The 20,626-nt window shown below is 42.9% G+C and overlaps 1 protein-coding gene across 1 annotated transcript in view; it reads right to left on the bottom strand.

The window, feature by feature from the left end:
* Positions 1-20,626, bottom strand: part of eys (eyes shut homolog) — a 1,854,977-nt gene that overhangs the window by 20,833 nt on the left and 1,813,518 nt on the right. Inside the window, exons 46-47 of the mRNA XM_073056513.1 lie at positions 13,414-13,588; positions 4,053-4,225 (exon numbers count right to left, since the gene is read on the bottom strand). Coding sequence (XP_072912614.1) covers positions 4,053-4,225; positions 13,414-13,588 — 348 coding nt within the window. The remainder of the gene's footprint in view (positions 1-4,052; positions 4,226-13,413; positions 13,589-20,626) is intronic.

Genomic DNA, 20,626 nt, shown 5'->3' with positions numbered 1-20,626 from the left:
GGGTTGGGTAGATGGGAACAGTGGAAATAGGACACCTGCAAGGAGGGGTGTGTAGATGATTGGCAGATGGTGTAGGTGTGGGAGTGGAAGGAAACTGAGCAATAGGAGGTTGGAGGGGTGGAGTATGTGTGAGAAGTTATTCGGGGGTTTCTTGGAGGGCTTGCTTCTGGGCCTGGCCGGGCTGGTCATTCACATATCCAGATGGCAAGCAGTCAAGGGCTCTGCCCTAGCCGAATGCCTGCCCTTCTTCTGGGTGTCATTGGAGAAGGAGCAGATGGTTTCTGTGGGCAGAGTGGTGGATTTCTGGGAACAGTGAGTCCCTCAGGGGCTCAAGTGCATTGTAGACACTATTGTTGTTTTAATTTGAAATTGTAAATAGTTATGATGGCCTAATTGTTATAGAATGTTTGTATTAGAGAATAAACTTTTGTAAAAAGACATGAGAGGACCTGTGCAGATGAGAAGGAGACAGAACGAGACGAATTGGAGAAATCAATGTTGATGGTGCCAGGTGGTAGATGATTCAGACTGAACATGAAGTGCTGTTTCTCTAGCAGTGGTCTGGCCTCACACAGATTGTGTTGCCTGAATAAGTTGTTTTTATAAAGCATCGCAAATGCTGGTTAAAGACATTGACAGTCTGCGTTCATCCATTCCTACTTTACACATTCCAGGAATCTGCTCACAAAGAGACTCGAACCAAAGAGTTCTCACCGGCAAGCTCGACAAACGCTACGATCTGAACTGTTCTGTTTAACCCAGATATCAGATCGGCTGTTGACAATCTGTCGAAGAGTAGCGCCTGCAGTTATGGGAGGAATTCTCTGTCTGGACTCCACTGAGAAGACATGCCAAGCAAATGAAGTGGGAAAACAGAGGGTCTATTCCTGCACCAGCTCCTTCACATGCAGTCTGTTAGGGCCGAGGAAGACGTATTTGCACCATTGTTTTATATTTTATTGTAACTTCTGGTAATTTAAAAATATCAATTGCACTATACTATTGCCATGAAAGAACAAATTTCACGACAAATGTCAGTGATAATAAACTTGATTCTGAGCTTTCCACTCTATTTCTACTATTTTTTAAATTTTTCATCTTAAATGTCACCAGGAAGGATTAAAATCTGCTCATTAAATTTTGGCTATTGCAATAAGCTGATTATCAATAAGCAAATTAAAAAATCAACATTAAAATGAAATTGCAGTGACTTTACATTGAGCTACCGTGAGATTTGCTTTGTTTCTAGTTGAACTGGGGTTGAAATCTGAGAGAGATCTTGTTATTGACTAGTTAGTTTAGCCACTCATACTGTTCCACTGTGATTGCCAACCTCTGGAGGAGATTCTTCCATTAGGGTTAGGGTTAGGGTTATATTGCATTGGGAACTCCCACAGACAGCAACATCATAATGGTCAGATAATCTGTGTCACCCACCCATACACCTCTTCTCTCACCTCCGTTCACGACCCCAAACAGTCCTTCCAGGTGAGGTAACACTTCACCTCTGAATCTGCCGGAGCCGTCTATTGCGTCTGATGGCATGAATATCGGTGCGGCCTCCTCTACATTGGTAAGACCCATCATGAATTGGAGACTGCTTCATCGAGAAGCTCCGCACCATCCACCACAAGCGGGATTTCCTGGTGGCCAAACATTTTAACTCCAATTCCTAATCCCGTTCCGACGTGTCGATCCATGGCCCCTTGTGTCAAGATGAGGCCACCCTCAGGGTGGAGGAGCAGCACCTCTGGATATCCTCCAACCTGATGGCACGAATATCGATTTCTCCTTCCGGTGAACAGGTTTTCCCCCAGCCTCTTTCTCTATTCCTCACTTTGATGTTTCACTTCCTCTCACCTGCCTATTACTTTCCTCTGGGTCACCTCCTGCTTCCCTTTTTCCTATTGTCCACTGTCCTCCCCTGTCAGATTCTTCCTTCTCTAACCTTTCCCACCCAGCTGGCTTAACCTATCATGTTCCAGCTAGCCTCTTTCCCCTCCCCCCCCCCCCCCCCCCCACCTCTGCATTCTGGCATCTTCCCTTTCCTTCTCAGTCCTGAAGAGGTGTCTCGGCCTGAAATCTTGACTGTTTACTTTTTCCATAGATGCTGCCTGACCAGTTGAGTTCCTCTAGTGTTTTGTTTGTCTTGCCGTTTAAGTTGTGTTGCTTAAATATAAATATTGCCAAGGATATTGGTAATGACTCTCTTTCAATAGTTGCTTGTGATCCTTTCCAACCATCTGTACTTAATGATTACTTTGCTTCAGTATTCACTACGGAAAAGGATCTTGGCGATTGTAGGGATGACTTACAGAGGACTGAAAAGCTTGGATATTAAGGAAGAGGATGTGCTGGAGCTTTTGGAAAGCATCAAATTGGATAAGTCAATGGGACCGGAGCAGATGTACCCCAGGCTGCTGTGGGAGGTGAGGGAGGAGATTACTGAGCCTCTGGCAATGATCTTTGCATCATCATAGGGGATGGGAGAAGTTTGGGAGGATTGGAGGGTTGCAGATATTGTTCCCTTATTCAAGAAAGGTGTACAGATAGCCCAGGAAATTATAGACCAGTGAGGCTTACTTCAGTGGTTGGTAAGTTGATGGAGAAGATCCTGACAGGCAGGATTTATGAGCATTTGGAGAGGCACAATATGATTAGGAATAGTCAGCATGGCAGGTCGTGCCTTACGAGCCTGATTGAATTTTTTGAGGATGTGACTAAACACATCGATGAAGGTAGAGCAGTAGATGTAGTGTATATGGATTTCAGCAAGGCAGTTGATTAGGTCCCCCATGCAAGGCTTATTGAGAAAGTAAGGAGGCATGGGATCCAAGGGGACATTGCCTTTTGGATCCAGAACTGGCTTGCCCAAAGAAGGCAAAGAGTGGTTGTAGACGAGTCATATTCTGCATGGAGGTTGGTGACCAGTGGTGTGACTCAGGGATCTGTTCTGGGACCCCTACCCTTCCTGATTTTGATAAATGACCTGGATGAGGAAGTAGAGGGATGGGTTAGTAAATTTACTGATGACACAAAGGTTGAGGCTGTTGTGGATAGTGTGGGGGCCTATCAGAGTTTACAGCGGGAAATTGAGAGGTTGCAAAACTGGGCTGAGAAGTGGCAGATGGAGTTCAACCCATATAAGTGCGAGGTGGTTCACTTTGGTAGGTCAATTATGATGGCAGAACATAGTATTAATGGAAAGACTCTTGGTAGTGTTCAGGATCAGAGGGATCTAGGGGTCCGAGGCCATAGGACACTCAAAGCTGTTGCAGAGGTTGACTCTGTGGTTAAGAAGGCATACGGTGCATTGGCCTTCATCAATCGTGGGATTGAATTTAAGAGCTGAGAGGTAATGTTACAGCTATATAGGACCCTGGTTAGACCCCTCTTGGAGTACTGTGCTCAGTTCTGGTCGCCTCACTACAGGAAGGATGTGGAAACCATAGAAAGGGTGCAGAGGAGATTTACAAGGATGTTGCCTGGATTGGGGAGCATGCCTAATGAGAATAGGTTGAGTGAACTCAGCCTTTTCTCCTTGGAGCGATGGATAGAGGCGTACAAGATGATGAGAGGCATTGATCGTATGGGTGGTCAGAAGCTTTTTCCCCAGGGCTGAAAAGGCTAGCACGAGAGGGCTTAGTTTTAAGTTTCTTGGAAGTAGGTACAGAGGAGATGTTGGGGTAAGTTTTTCATGCAGAGAATGGTGGGTGCATGGAATGGGCTGCTGGCGACGGTGGTGAAGGTGGAAACGAAAGGGTCTTTTAAGAGACTATTGGATAGATACATGGAGCTTAGTAAAATAGAGGGATATAGGTAACCCTAGGTAATTTCTAAGTTAAGGGCATGTTCAGCATAGCTTTGTGGGCCAAAGGGCCTGTATTGTGCTGTGGGTTTTCTATGTTTTCTAGAAGGCAGATCAACATTAAAGTAAAGAAATACTATTTCTGACAGAACAGCACTCCCAGAGTAAACGATAATGCCTGGCATTAACGAGTGCATTTCAACAGTGACAAGTGGTAAGGTAGGTGTGTGTTGTGCAGGCATACCTTTCTTGCAGTAGAGTCCTGTGGTGCCCAAAGGGCACCGGCAAGTGTAGCCTCCAGGTAAGGGGACACAGACAGCTCCTGCGGCACACTGGTGGGGAGGCTCATGCTCAGGGTCACACATATTGACGGTCTCCGTGCAGAAGGCTCCCTTCCACCCTGGGCGGCACTGACAGCTGTTTTCAGGGGGAGAAAAAAGCACCAAAGCTTCAGACCAAGCTTTAGATTTGGTTACTAAAGACAATCTTTGGACCATTAAAGACCACATGTAGATTTTATTGCAGAACAGAAGTATGCCCTTCTGCCCATCATGTCCAGGTTAACCATCATGCCCCTGTCTATACTAATTCTATTTATCAACTCTAGGGCAATAATGTTCCATGAGCTGGCAATTCAATTACTCATTTAGATTTATTTTTGATGTGAGATTACCTGAATCCACCAGCTACTCAATATTGCATTCCAGATTCCAACCACTCCCTGGGAAAAGACATTATTCCTCACATCTCCTCTAAACAAGTACTTCTGAGCCTAAACCCTCCCATTTCAGATGCCTCTGTAACACAAGGAAGCCCCGTTCTATAGGTCTTCCTCTGCTTGGAGAAGGTTCTGTTCCTGAGAACTGTTTGAAAGTTGAATGGTTACAAGTCAAAAATGCACAGGCCAGCCAAAGGCATCATGCAGGTAAATCAGGCTGTTTAACTCAACCGGTCAGATGTTACCATGGACTGAGTTCCCAAGCAGCAGAACTGCAGCCCTGTAGCGTCTTGTAAATCAATCCCTCCGATCTCTCAAACACTATGTATAGGATGTACATAAATTGGGCGTACATAACATGGATGGAGAAGGGGGATGGTGGGTGTTGCCTGTATCTATCATAAATGCATCATTTTTAGTTTTGTCTGAATACATCAATTCTGTACACACACCACCCTCCCTTCAGCCTCCTGTGGTCCAAGGAAATCCAATCCAGCCTTTCCGGTCTCACCTCATAACTGAAAAACTTCGTCCTAGGAAACATCTTGGTGAATCTCATCTGCACCCTCACCCTCACTACAACAATTCAGGGACATGGAACAAGCTGTACTTGCAGTAAAATGTATCGGTCAAATTGCCTTTCTGTGTCAGAATGCAATGAAAACACAGAGATTCTGCAGATGCTGGAAGTGCTGAGCAACACATGGAAGATGGTGCAAAAACAATGCACACACTGTCCTGATGAAGGCCTCGGCTCGAAAAGCCAACCGCTTATTCCCAGGAATTGAAGACCTAAGTTATAGGGAAAGATTGAATCAGTTAGGACTTTTTCCCTCGATCAGAGGAGAATGAGGGGAGATTTGATAGAGTCTTACAAAATTATAAAGGGTATAGATAGGGTAAGTGCAGACAGGCTTTTTCCATTAAGGTAGGGTAAGACTAGAACTAGAGGTCATAGGTTAAGGGTGAAAGGTGAAATATTTAAGGGGATCCTGAGGGGTAACTTCTTCACTCAGAGGCTGGTGTGTCTGTGCAACAAACTGCCAGAGAAAGTGGTGGATGTGAGTTTGGTTATAATATTTAAGTGAGATTTAGATAGTTTCATAGGTGGGAGGGGCTTGGAGGGCTAAGGTTCAGTGCAGGTCAATGGTCTAGGTAAAATAATAGTTTAGAATAGACGAGATGGGCTCAAGGGCCTGTTTATGTTCTGAACTTCTCCATGATTCTATGACTCCACAGATGCAGACTGACTTGCTGAGTTTCCTCAGCATTGTGTGTGTGGGACCCTTCCTGAAACTACGAATAAGGTATCTCATAGACTATGAAGTGAAGCCATATACAATAATCCTTAAGCACGGCTGGGTGGGTAGCCCTCTTATCTCCAAGTCAGCAAGTTAACAATCAAGAAGTCAGAATGCAATGACTTAAGCATGAACTCTAGGCTCAGACTCCGGTACAGAACTGGATGAATATCACATGTAGACTTGAGCCCAAACCTCAGATCAGCCATGATCTAATGGAATGGCAGAGCAGACCTGAGGGGCCAAACAGACTACTATTGATTACATCTCTTAGAACTACCACGGTTAGAAACAATGTCTTTTGGATGAAACGATTAACCGAGACCAGAGAATACTCTCTGAGAGATGTAAAAATTTGCATGGCATTCTACTAACATGTGCAATGAGGCCTATAAACATTCTGCTCTAAGGCACAGGGCACAGAAGGGAATGGGCAGTGCCTATGCACTACGTAATGAAATTCTGGCTTGGAAACTTAGATCTCTCCATCACCGAAGCATCTTGAAGAAAGAAGTGGAAACTCAAACGAAAATGCATTTCTATACCAATCATGATGTAGTAAAGGGTTCTGCAAGGGTGATGCAAATAACATTAGGGACTGAACCACGTAAGGTCAGGTGTTCAGCGGCTTGGCCACTGAACAGTTACTAATAATATTCTGGCTGAGAGGGAACCCTGAAGTTTAGGACCTAGATAGTGAAGGCAGATGCTTTAATAGTCAGAACTGGAGGAAGGCAGGGCTAGGGGCAGGCTGCAGGACTGAAAGAGGGGCCAGGGAAGAATGTGAGCCAATAAGAGTTAGTTATGATTTGAGGTGCTGCTGGTAAATACAAGCTGCTGAGTACATGTAGTGGGTGACTGGTCAACTAATCCATTGAAGGAGAAGGGTATGCAAGATGCCCTCTAATAATGTTTGTGGGGTATGATTTGGGCTAGCATTTATGTCAGCTGGTCACTCAGTGTGAACAGTCCTGATGATAGGTCTCAGCCCAAAACGTTGACTGCTTTCACCCCTCCCATAGATGCCTCCTGACCTGCTGAGTTCCTCCAGCACTGTGTGTGTTGGTCAAGGTTTGCAACATCTGTTCAGTCTCTTGTGTTCATAGATAATTTCTTACTGAACTATGTATCACCATGTTGAGAGTTTGAGTTGACAGTTAAGGGGCATAAGTTTAGGGGTAACACGAGGGGGAACTTCTTTACTCAGAGAGCGGTAGCTGTGTGGAACGAGCTTCCAGTAGAAGTGGTAGAGGCAGGTTTGATTTTGTCATCTTAAAAAAATTGGATAGGTATATGGACAGGATAGAAATGGAGGGTTATGGGATGAGTGCAGGTAGGTGGGACGAGGTGAGAGTAAGCGTTCGGCATGGACTAGAAGGGCTGAGATGGCCTGTTTCTCTGCTGTAATTGTTATATGGTTATATGTGGCATCATCACTAAATGGCTCAGATGAGCCCAATTCTACACCAAAGCACATTTCAAATTTTCAGATTTATACAATGATACTGTTGCATTGAAACAGCAACACAAGAGAGTTTTCTGCTTGTCATTAAACTTGGCTGTCACAAGCTTGGAAGCAGAACCCTCTTAGCCAACTAGGGCAACACATTTACTCCTGCAAGCACCTTAAATAAGTTTACTGGCAAAGTGTGTTTTTAAATTGCATCTTCACTTACAGCAATGCCAAGATGGAGGAGATACAACCCAGTCCATCACAGGAAAAGTCCTCCTCATCATTGAGCATATCTACAAGCAGCGCTGTCACAGGAAACAATCATCCATCACCAAGGACCCCCCACCCCACCGTCCAGGCCACGCTCTCTTCTCGCTGCTGCCATCGGGAAGGAGGTAAAGGAGCCTCAGGTCCCACACCACCAGTTCGGGAACAGTTAACATGCTCAATCATCAGGCTCCTGAACCCGATCACCCCAACACTGAGCTCAGTAGCTCAGAAGGGTAGGGAAAGGAGGAGGAAGTAATAGGGGACTCGATCGGGGGTCAGAGAGGCGAGTCTGTGGACGCCATCAGGAGACCCGGATGGTAGTTTGCCTCATTGGTGCCAGAGGCCTCATTTCTGACTGCGTTCAAGATATCCTGAAGTGGGAGGGTGAGGAGCCAGAGGTCGTGGTACATATAGGTACCCAATGCCATTAGGCTTTACAATTCTACCGCCAGGACTTAAGAACTTTTTAAAAGCTATTATTAATGCTTTTTGAGATAGTGATTTAGATGCATATCATATTTTTTTACTGAGTTAAGTATTGTATGTAATTAGTTTTGCTACAACAAGTGTATGGGACATTGGAAAAAAGTTGAATTTCCCCATGGGGATGAATAAAGTATCTATCTATCTATCTATCTAGGTACCAATGACATAGGTAGGAAAAGGGAAGAGGTCCTGAAAGGAGAATATAGGGAGTTAGGAAGGAGGTTGAGAAGAAGGACTGCAAAGGTAGTAATCTCAGGATTACTGCCTGTGCCATGTGACAGTGAGAGTAGGAATGGAATGAGGTGGAGGATAAATGAATGGCTGAGGGATTGGAGCAGGGGGCAGGGCTTCAAGTTTCTGGATCATTGGGACCTCTTTTGGGGTAGGTGTGAAATGTACAAAAAGGACGGGTTACACTTGAATCCTAGGGGGACCAATATCCTGGCGGGGAGATTTGCTAAGGCTACTGGGGAGACTTTAAACTAGAATGGTTGAGGGGTGGGAATCAATTTGAAGAGACTAGGGGAGAGGAGGTTAGTTCACAAATAGAGAAAGCTAGTAGACAGTGTGTGAGGGAGGATAGGCAGATGATAGAGAAGGGGAGCGTTCAGACCGAAGATGTAGGGGAGAAGGAAGAAAAAGATAATAAAGTTGTTTGCACTGTTAGGGATAAACAGAGAGGAAGAGGTGGAGAGTTTCTTAAATGTATCTATTTTAATGCTAGGTACATTGTAAGAAAGGTGGATGAGCTTAGAGCATGGATTGATGCCTGGAAATATGATGTTGTAGCTATTAGTGAAACATGGTTGCAGGAGGGGTGTGATTGGCAACTAAATATTCCTGGATTTCGTTGCTTCAGGTGTGATAGAATCGGAGGGACAAGAGTGGGAGGTGTTGCATTGCTCGTCTGAGAAAATATTACAGCGGTGCTCTGGCAGGATAGATTAGAGGGCTTGTCTAGGGAGACTATTTGGGTGGAATTGAGGAATGGAAAAGGTGTAGTAACACTTATAGGGGTGTATTGTAGACCACCTAATGCGGAACAAGAATTGGAGGAGCAAATTTGTAAGGAGATAGCAGATATTTGTGGTAAGCACAAGGTTGTGATTGTGGGAGATTCTAATTTTCCACACGTAGACTGGGAAGCCCATTCTGTAAAAGGGCTGGATGGTTTGGAGTTTGTAAAATGTGTGCAGGATTGTTTTTTGCAACAATACATAGAGGCACCAACTAGAGAAGGGGCAGTGTTGGATCTCCTGTTAGGGAATGAGATAAGCAGGTGACAGAGGTATGTATTGGGGAGCACTTCGGGTCCAGGGATCACAATACCATTAGTTTCAATTTAATTATGGAGAAGGATAGGACTGCACTGAGGGTTGAGATTTTTGATTGGAGAAAGGCTAACTTTGAGGAGATGCAAAAGGATTTAGAAGGAGTGGATTGGGACAATTTGTTTTATGGGAAGGATGTAATAGAGAAATGGAGGTCATTTAAAGGTGAAATTTTGAGGGTACAGAATTTTTATGTTCCTGTTAGGTTGAAAGGAAAGGTTAAAAGTTTGAGAGAACCATGGTTTTCAAGGGTTATTGGAAACTTGGTTCGGAAAAAGAGAGAGATCTACAATAAATATAGGCAGCATGGAGTAAATGAGGTGCTCAAGGAATATAAAGAACATAAAAAGAATCTTAAGAAAGAAATTAGAAAAGCTAAAAGAAGATATGAGTTTGTTTTGTCAAGTAAGGTGAAAATAAATTCAAAGGGTTTCGACAGGTATATTAATAGCAAAAGGATAGTGAGGGATAAAATTAGTCCCTTAGAGAATCAAAGCGAACAGCTATGTGTGGATCCAAAAGAGATGGGGAAGATTTTGAACAATTTCTTTTCATTGATATTCACCAAGGAGAAGGATATTGAATTGTGTAAGGTAAGGGAAACAAGTAGGGTAGTTATGGAAACTAAAGAAGAGGAAGTACTAGAGATTTTAAAGAATATAAAAGTGGATAAGTCTCCAGGTCCTGACAAGATATTCCCTAGGACCTTGAGGGAAGTTAGTGTAGAAATAGCTGGGGCTCTGACAGAAATATTTCAAATGTCATTAGAAATGGGGATGGTGCTGGAGGATTGGCGTATTGCTCATGTGGTTCCATTGTTTGAAAAGGGTTCTAAGAGTAAACCTAGCAATTATCGGCCTGTAAGTTTGACGTCAGTGGTGGGTAAATTAATGGAAAGTATTCTTAGAGATGGTATATATAATTATCTGGATAGACAGGGTCTGATTAGGAACAGTCAACATGGATTTGTGCATGGAAGGTCATGTTTGACAAATCTTATTGAATTTTTTGAAGCGGTTACTAGGTAAGTTGATGAGGGTAAAGCAGTGGATGTTGTCTATATGGACTTCAGTAAGGCCCTTGCCAAGGTTCTGCATGGAAGGTTAGTTAGGAAGGTTCAATCATTAGGTATTAATATTGAAGTAGTAAAATGGGTTCAACAGTGGCTGGATGGGAGATGCCAGAGAGTAGTGGTGGATAACTGTTTGTCAGGTTGGAGGCCGATGACTAGTGGTGTGCCTCAGGGATCTGTATTGGGTCCAATGTTGTTTGTCATATGCATTAATGATCTGGATGATTAATGTAAATTGGTAAATTTACATTAATTGGTAAATTGGTAAATTGGATTAGTAAGTATGCAGATGATACTAAGTTAGGTGGCGTTGTGGATAATGAAGTAGGTTTTCAAAGCTTGTAGAGAGATTTAGGCCAGTTAGAAGAGTGGGCTGAAAGATGGCAGATGGAGTTTAATGCTGAGAAGTGTGAGGTGCTACATTTTGGTAGGAATAATCAAAATAGGACATACATGGTAAATGGTAGGACATTGTGGAATGCAGTAGAGCAGATTGATCTAGGAATAATGGTGCATAGTTCACTGAAGGTGGAATCTCATGTGGATAGGGTGGTGAGGAAAGCTTTTGGTATAAATCAGAGCACTGAGTATAGGAGTTGGGATGTAATGTTAAAATTGTACAAGGCATTGGTGAGGCCAAATTTGGAGTATTGTGTACAGTTCTGGTCACCGAATTATAGGAAAGATGTCAACAAATTAGAGAGAGTACAGAGGAGATTTACTAGGATGTTACCTGGGTTTCAGCACCTAAGTTACAGAGAAAGGTTGAACAAGTTAGGTCTTTATTGTTTGGAGCATAGAAGGTTGAGGGGGGACTTGATAGAGGTATTTAAAATTATGAGGGGGATAGATAGAGTTGACGTGGATAGACTTTTTCCATTGAGAGTAGGGGAGATTCAAACAAGAGGACATGAATTGAGAGTTAAGGGGAAAAAGTTTAGGGGTAACACGAGGGGCAACTTCTTTACTCAGAGAGTGGTAGCTGTGTGAAACGAGCATCCAGCAGAAGTGGTAGAGGCAGGTTTGATTTTGTCTTTAAAAAAAAAATTGGATAGGTATATGGACAGGAAAGGAATGGAGGGTTATGGGCTGAGTGCAGGCAGGTGGGATTAGATGAGAGTAAGCGTTCGGCATGGACTAGAAGGGCTGAGATGGCCTGTTTCTGTGCTGTAATTGTTATTATACAACCTATGGATTCACTTTCAAGGACTCTATAACTCAAGTTCTCAATACTTATTTATTTATTGTATTATTTTTGTATTTACACAACTTGTTGTCTTTTGCACATGGGTTTCTTGTCTGGATTTGTTGTATGTAGTTTTTCATTCATTCTATTGTGTTTCTTTGAATTTACTGTGAATGCCCACAAGGAAAGACATCTCAGGGTAGTACGTGCTGTTGTTGTCCCTTTCTGCACCTTGTGGCACATTAGGCCACAACCTTGCTGTTTCTTTACCATTTTTTGTCTGTTTTTTATGAGGCTGAGTTGATAGCTCAATGCTCAACCCGACCACAGATATGTAAGTGTGCAAGGATCTGGCCGGATTCAAACCCAGGACCACTCGCCTTGGAAGTTTGGAGCAGATGCCACTATGCCACCGACCAGCTGAGGGTAGTATTGGTGACATACATGTACGTTGACAACAAATTTACTTTGAACAACTCAGCCAAGTCATCACATAACAGTCCTGCAAAAAAAAAGACAAGGCTGAAAAATGAGGTGTAATTTTTTGCCTTTTTCAACAAATGTTGGCAGTTGGTCTTTTTGGATTCTTTAAAAGCTTCTTACCCAGATGACTCACAGTGTTGCTGCATTGGTAAATGTGTGCTGTTGAGTACATAACATTCAAATGGAGCCTCTCATTCATGGAAACAAATAAATAATCAGGTCAGCAGTAAGGTCATTGTCTGCAGTCTACCATCACTGCAGGACTTGCATGTGTCCAGGACAAAGAAGCAGGCAGGGGAAAAAAAAGCATTGTGCACTGTACTCACCCAGCAAACTGCCTCTTCCAATAATTCCCTTTTGGAAAGCACTATAGCACTATTAAAAGAAAAACTTCACCCATTTTAAAAGTTTCTTTCCCTAGGCAGTTAATCTGATCAACCATTCTAGTTAGCCCCAATCCCCTCTAACTATTACCTCAGTCAATGCAATGTAAATACTAAAAAAGAGCTTTTATAAAACTGTTTATATTGTAAATACATGCTGCTATTCATGTACATGCATATTTGATTAAAAATCCATAATTTAACCTCTAATTTTACATTTTATATAAGCTCATGTGGGCTGTTAGGTTAATTGGCCATTATTATTGACCCTAGTGTGTAGATGGGTTATGGACCATAAACTATAAGACATAAGAGTAGAATTAGGCCATTCAGCCCATTGAGTCTGCTCTGCCATTCCATCATGGCTGATTTATCTCAACCGATTCTCCTGCCTTCTCCCTGTAACCTTTGACGCCCTTACTAATCAAGAAACTAGATTCTGGGGAGAACTGATGGAAACATGGGGAGAATAATGCAGGATTTAGGTGAATAGGTGCTTGATGGTTGTTGTGGACTCAGTGGGTCAAAGAGTCTGTTTCTATGTAGAGTGAGTGTGTGTCCCTAACCTGCCTTGACAACTTAGATCTCTGTCATTTCACAGACATTTTCTCTGTCCTTCTTATCTTCCTTGTCTGCACTTAAATTTGTGCTTGTATTATCATCTTTGGAGTTCTGATGAAGATCACTTCACTCAAAATGTTGAGTCTCCCCATGAATGTTGCCTGACCCACTGAGTGCTTCCAGCATCCTTTTGTAAAAAAAATGCTTAAAATAAAATGGCTCTAAAACAGACCAAGACCGTGCACTAGTGTGGTGATTGTCTTAGACCACCAGAAACCTGTGGACAGTTTGAACGATGACAGATGAATATTGAAGTATTTTTCATATTTCAAACAACTGCTTGGTATAATTGTATACTTACTAGACTGAGGAAGATTTTTCCACACATCTACCTCCATTCCTACACTTCATCCGACTACACGATGAAACTCCACACTGGCCCACATTCCGCCCAGCATCCGGACGTCCCTCTGGAGTCCCAGGCATCCTAAATCTTCCATGCTTGCCCGTTCGAACCAGTAACTCATAAATGCAACCTACAATACACAGTGCAAAATAAATCAATCTCTTTCTCATAATTAAAGGCTTTGGGCAGTTTTATCTGTTAAGGAACCACTGTAGTACAAGATATATTTTGCTTGCAATATCCAGGAAATCTTCCAAGGCAGTGCCTCAAGACAGCTGCATCCTTGATTGAAGACCCTCACCATCCTGGAGATGCCTTCTTCTCATTACTAGCATCATGGACGAGCTACAGGAGCCTGAAGACACACACTCAATGTTTTAAAGAACAATGTCTTCATCTCTGCTATCAGATTTATGAATGGTCCATGAACCCATAAAATACAAAGTGTAATATTATTCATCTGTTACATTATTTAATTACTTTTGTAATTATCAGTCATTTTTCTGTCTGATTTTTCTGTTGTAGATGAAGAGCAACTACAAATTTCACGACATATGTGAGTGATACTACCCCTGATTCTGATTGTGAAGATATATTTGCAATTGTGAACCTCAAAACCAGGTTCAAATCTCTTTATATAATATGAGAACACAAAAGATTCTGCAGAAGCTGGAAATACAGAGTAATGCACAGAAAATACTGAGGAACACAGCAGGTCTACTTATAAAGTGTCAATGTTTTGGGCCGAGACACTTCATCAGAATTTATAGGAAGCAACCTTAAACAGAGAACATAAGACTATATGACCGCAAAGACATAGGAGCAGAGTTAGACTATTCAGCCCATCAAATCTACTCCATCATCCCATCATGGATGATTTATTATCCTTCTCAATCTTATTCTCCTGCTTTCTCCCAGTAAACTTTGATGCCCTGACTAATTAAGAAGCTATCAACCTTCACTTTAAATATACTCAATGACTTGACCTTCACAGCTGTCTGTGGCAATGCATTTCACAGATTCACTATCCTTTGGCTGAAGAAATTCCTTCTCATCTCTGTTCTAAATGGACATTCCTCTATTGTGATGCTGTGCCCTCTGGTCCTAGACTCCCCCACCATAGGAAACATCCTCTCCACATCCACTCAGACTAGGACTTTCAATATTTCATAGGTTTCAATGAAATCCCTCCTCATTCTATTAAACTCTAATAGTACAGACCCCGAGCCATCAAACACTTGTCATATATTAACACTTTCATTTCCAGAATCAATCTCGTGAACCTCCCCTGGACCATCTCCAAGCTAGCACATCTTTTCTAAGTACTGCTTACAGTACTCCAAGTGTGGTCTGACCAATGTCTTATAAAGCCTCAGCATGACATCCTTGCACTTATATTCTAGTCATCTCAAAATGAATGTTAAAATTGCATTTGCCTTCCTTACCATTGACTCAACCTGCAAGTTAACCCTTAGGGCAGGGATGGCCAACCTATGGCGCATGTGCCAGAAGTGGCACATTGCCCCCGGTGATAATAATAAAAAAGTAAGCCTACTCATGCAAAAAGTATTAACCAAAAACTGATTTGTTAAAAAAAATCTATAACAGGAATTCAAGTAGTTTAGAGCTAAAAATGGGTTTTACTGAGAATAAATTTAAAACTTAGCAATTATTTTTAGCGATTTTATTATTTCGTGCACATCTTTTGGCAAATGTTATCTTTCACATTAATCTGTTTTCAATTAAAAAAATGTTCAATGAGTCAGACTAGGAAAGAAGGACTTTTACTCTGCAGTCGTTACATAACTGTTCAATACACATTTGATAATTGTTTGATCCTGAGGTGCCAGGCATCTGCACCAGCAGTGCGTCGCAGGTTTTTGCCAGTCAGTTTACAATTGCCACTCGTGCGCTACGGAGTTGTGCTTTGTTCGTCCTTTGTGAACATTTGCAGTTTTGTACTTTTTCGAAAATTAAGCCTTGTTTTTACATTCAGTTACCCATCACAGCGCAAAAGAAAATGAGCAAAAGAAAAGCAGAAAGTGACAGTAAGCGTGAATTCAATGAACAGTTGGAAAATGAGTTCTTATTTATAGTGGGTCCGTCAGGAAAACCATTGTACATTGTTTGTGAAAACACTTTCTTACATAATAGAAGACATAATCTTAATAGACACTATAAAACACAACATCATACTGAAATAGAAGGAAAACTGAAGTTAGTGCTTGGGTCTGAGTTACAGAAAGAATATGTGATTAGGAAAAAGGAAGAAATCAAAAGAAGACAAAATATATTTGTTAAAAGTCTCATTAAGGTAAGTAATGTTTATCTTGTTTTTATATTAAATCAATATATCATGTAAAATGCTAAATATGCCTATATTAACATATTTTTACCAGAATTGAATGGGGGTACAAGAGTTTTATGGCGCATCTGAACTCGTGCACGAAAAAAATAATGCATGGAATGTAAAAGGTTGACCGCCCCTGCTTTAGGGAATCCTGCACGTGGACTCCCAAGTCCCTTTGCACCTATGATTTTTGAATTTTCTCCTCATTTAGAAAAAAGTCTACACCTTTATTCCTTCTACCAAATTGCATGATTATACACTTCCCTCCACTATCTGCCATTTCTTTACTCATTCTTCTCATTTATCCAAGTCCTTTTGCAGACCCACTGCTTCCTCAACTCTACCTGCCCCTTCACCTATCTTTGTATCATCTGCAAACATAGCCACAAAGCAATGAATTCCATCATCCTAATCATTGACAAATACTGCAACATCAACCACTGTGGAACACCACTATTCATCACCAGCCAACCTGAAAAGACCTCCTTTATTCCAACTCTTTGCCTCCTGCCAGTTAGCCAATCTTCTATATATACTATAGTCCTGTCTCTGGCACTGAGGTTGGACCCTCGACTAGGAAGGGGAGGAGGGAAGAGAAGAGAGCGGTATTGATAGGGGATTCTATAGTCAGGGGGGCGGATAGGAGATTTTGTGGGGAAGATTAGGAGTCTCGGATGGTATGTTGCTACCCTGGTGCCGGGGTCCGAGACATCTCAGATCGGGTGCAGGTTATTCTCGAGAGGGAGAGCAAGAATCCAGATGTTGTGGTCCATGTAGGGACCAACGACATGGGTAGAATGAGTGAGGGGGTCCTGCCTAGGGAGTTCAGGGAGTTAGGTGCAAAGCTGAAGAGCAGGACCTCCAGGGTAACAATCTCAGGATTGCTACCTGTGCCACGTGCGAGTGAGGCAAGGAACAGAAAGATTATAAAGATTAATACGTGGCTGAGAGGATGGTGCAGGAGGGAGGGCTTCAGGTTTGTAGATAATTGGGCTTTGTTCCAGGGAAGGTGGGATCTGTTCCGACGGGACGGTTTATACCTGAACTGGAGCGGTACTAACATTCTTGCAGGGAAGTTTGCTAGTGCTTCTTGGGGGGAGTTTAAACCAAATTTGCAGGGGGCGGGGATCCAGAATGTGAGAGAGGATAGTGAGAGGAAGAATAAAGGACAGGTGGGGACTACACGGTTCTGGAATATTAAGTGTGTAGTAGAGAAAGGTGAGGCGGAACAAGTGATAAGGAGGACACATGTACAGAAGGATGGTCTGACGGAACATGATGTTAAATGTGCTGAAAGAATAAGTAAATTTAGGAAGGACAACAAAATTCTAGGGGCGTATAGCCCGATGGGAGTTCGGGGAGTTGGGTTAAGCACAATAGGCAGCGATTCAAACAGAGAGAGGAGAAATGGGCTAAAAATTCTATATCTGAATGCACGAAGTGTCAGAAATAAGGCGGATGAGCTTGAAGCTCAGGTGCGAATGGGTAACTATGATGTTGTTGGGATAACGGAGACACGGCTGCAGGGAGATCAGACCTGGGAAATGAATGTACAAGGGTATACGTGCTATCATAGAGACAGAAATGTGGGCAGAGGGGGTGGGGTGGCCCTGTTGGTGAGGAATGAGATTCAGTCCTTTGCAAGGGGGGACATAGGGTCAGGAGAAGTAGAGTCTGTGTGGATAGAACTGAGGAACAGTAAGGGCAAAAGGACCCAAATGGGTGTTGTCTACAGGCCACCAAACAGTAGCATGGATATTGGGTGCAAGTTGAATAGGGAGTTAACATTGGCATGTGGCAAAGGTAATGTCGCAGTAGTTATGGGGGATTTCAACATGCAGGTGAACTGGAAGAATCAGGTTGGTGCTGGACCACAGGATAGGGAGTTTGTAGAGTGCCTACGGGATGCATTCTTGGAACAGCTTGTACGAGAGCCGACCAGGGACAAGACTATTCTGGATTTAGTGCTATGTAATGAACAGGATTTGATAAGCGATCTTGCAGTAAAGGAGCCATTAGGAGGTAGTGATCATAATATGATAAGTTTTTATCTGCAATTTGAGAAGGATAAGGGCAGATCGGAGGTGTCAGTGTTGCAGTTGAACAGGGGAAACTATGGAGCCATGAGGGAGGAGCTGGCCAAAGTTGACTGGACGGATAGCCTAGCAGAAAAGACAGTGGAACAGCATTGGCAGGTATTCTTGGGAATAATGCACAAGGTGCAAAATCAGTTCATCCCCCAGAGTAGGAAGGATTCAAAGGGGGGAAAGGGGCCACAGTGGTTGACAAAGGAAGTCAGAGATTGCATAGCATTAAAAAAAAGGAAGTATGACAGAGCTAAGGTGAGTGGGAGGACAGATGATTGGGAAGTTTTTAAGGAACAACAGAACTTAACTAAAAAGGCAATACGGGGAGAAAAAATGAGGTACGAACGCAAGCTAGCCAGGAATATAAAGGAAGATAGCAAAAGCTTTTTTAGGTATGTGAAGAGAAAGAAGATGGTTAAGAACAATGTTGGGCCCTTGAAGAATGAATTGGGTGAAATTGTTATGGGAAACAGAGAAATGGCAGAAGAATTTAATGAGTACTTTAGATCTGTTTTCACTAAGGAAGACACAAGCAATCTCCCAGGTGTATGGATGGGCCAAGGACATAGGGTAACAGAGGAAATGAAACAGATTGACATTAGGAAGGAAACGGTGATGAGTAGACTGATGGGACTGAAGGCTGACAAATCCCCAGGTCCAGATGGTCTGCATCCTAGGGTACTAAAGGAGGTGGCCCTGGAAATTGCGGATGCATTGGTAATCATTTTCCAATGTTCCTTAGATTCAGGATCAGTTCCTGAGGATTGGAGAATGGCTAATGTTATCCCACTTTTTAAGAAAGGAGGGAGGGAGAAAACAGAGAACTATCGACCTGTCAGCCTGGCATCGGTAGTGGGGAAGATGCTAGAGTCCATTATTAAGGATGAAATAGTGGCATATCTAGACTGCAGTGATAGGATTGGGCTGAGCCAGCATGGATTAACCAAGGGTAAATCATGCTCGACTAAACTGTTGGAGTTTTTCGAGGATGTAACCAGGAAGTTAGACGGGGGAGATCCAGTGGATGTAGTGTACCTCGATTTTCGGAAGACATTTGATAAGGTCCCACATAGGAGATTGGTGGGTAAAGTCAAAGCTCAGGGCATCGGGGGGAAGACATTGACATGGATAGAAAACTGGTTGGCAGATAGAAAGCAAAGGGTAGCGGTGAATGGGTGTTTCTCGGAATGGCAGGTGGTGACTAGCGGGGTGCCACAGGGCTCGGTATTGGGACCACAGCTGTTTACAATTTATGTCAACGATTTAGATGAAGGCATTGAGAATAACATCAGCAAATTTGCTGATGATACTAAGCTGGGTGGCAGTGTGACATGTGATGAGGATTTTAGGAGAATTCAGGGTGACTTGGATAGGCTGGGTGAGTGGGCAGATACTTTGCAGATGACGTTTAATGTAAATAAGTGTGAGGTTATCCACTTTGGGAGTAAGAACAGGAAGGCAGATTATTATCTGAACGGTGTAGAGTTAGGTAAGGGAGAAATACAAAGAGATCTAGGAGTCCTTGTTCATCAGTCACTGAAGGTGAATGAGCAAGTGCAGCAGGCAGTGAAGAAGGCTAATGGAATGTTGGCCTTTATTACAAAGGGAATTGAGTACAAGAGCAAGGAAATCCTCTTGCACTTGTACAGAGCCCTGGTGAGACCACACCTGGAGTATTGTGTACAGTTTTGGTCTCCAGGGTTAAGGAAAGACATCTTGGCTGTAGAGGAAGTACAGCGTAGATTCACGAGGTTAATTCCTGGGATGTCCGGACTGTCTTACACAGAGAGGTTAGAGAGACTGGGCTTGTACACGCTGGAATTAAGGAGATTGAGAGGGGATCTGATTGAAACATATAAGATTATTAAGGGATTGGACAAGATAGAGGCAGGAAATATGTTCCAGATGCTGGGAGAGTCCAGTACCAGAGGGCATGGTTTGAGAATAAGGGGTGGGTCATTTAGGACAGAGTTAAGGAGGAACTTCTTCTCCCAGAGAGTTGTGGGGGTCTGGAATGCACTGCCTTGGATGGTAGTGGAGGCCAATTCTCTAGATGCTTTCAAGAAGGAACTAGATAGGTATCTTATGGATAGGGGAATCAAGGGATATGGGGACAAGGCAGGAACCGGGTATTGATAGTAGATGATCAGCCATGATCTCAAAATGGCGGTGCAGGCTCGAAAGGCCAAATGGTCTACTTCTGCACCTATTGTCTATTGTCTATTGTCTACTAGTATATTTCCTGTAATGCCATGGGCTCTTATCTAGTTAAGCAGCCTCATTTCCAGCACCTTGTTAAAGCTCTTCTGATAATCCAAGTAAACAACATCCACTGACTCTACTTTGTCTATCCTGCCTGCTATTTCCTCAACGAATTCCAACAAATCTGTCAGGCAAAATTTCCCCTTATGTAAACTATGGCCCATTTTATCACATGTCTCCAAGTAAATCGAAACCTCCTCCTTAATAATGAACTCCAGCATCTTCTCAACTACTGACGTCAGCCTAACTTGTCTATAATTTCCTTTCCTCTGCCTTCCCTCCCTTCTTAAAGAGTAAAGTGATATTTGCAATTTTTCATTCCTCTGGAACCATACCAGAATCTAGTGATTCTTGAAAGATCATTGCTAATGCCTCCACAATCTCTCCAGCTACCCCTTGCAGAATCCTGGGGTGTAGTCCACCTGTTCCAGGTGACTTACCTACCTTCAGACTTTTAGTTTCTCAAGCA

This window comes from Hemitrygon akajei, chromosome 9 (genome assembly GCF_048418815.1).
Source record: "Hemitrygon akajei chromosome 9, sHemAka1.3, whole genome shotgun sequence".
Taxonomy (NCBI): Eukaryota; Metazoa; Chordata; class Chondrichthyes; order Myliobatiformes; family Dasyatidae; genus Hemitrygon; species Hemitrygon akajei.
Note: the sequence above shows the minus strand (reverse complement) of the source record. Positions and strands in the feature narration are given on the sequence as shown.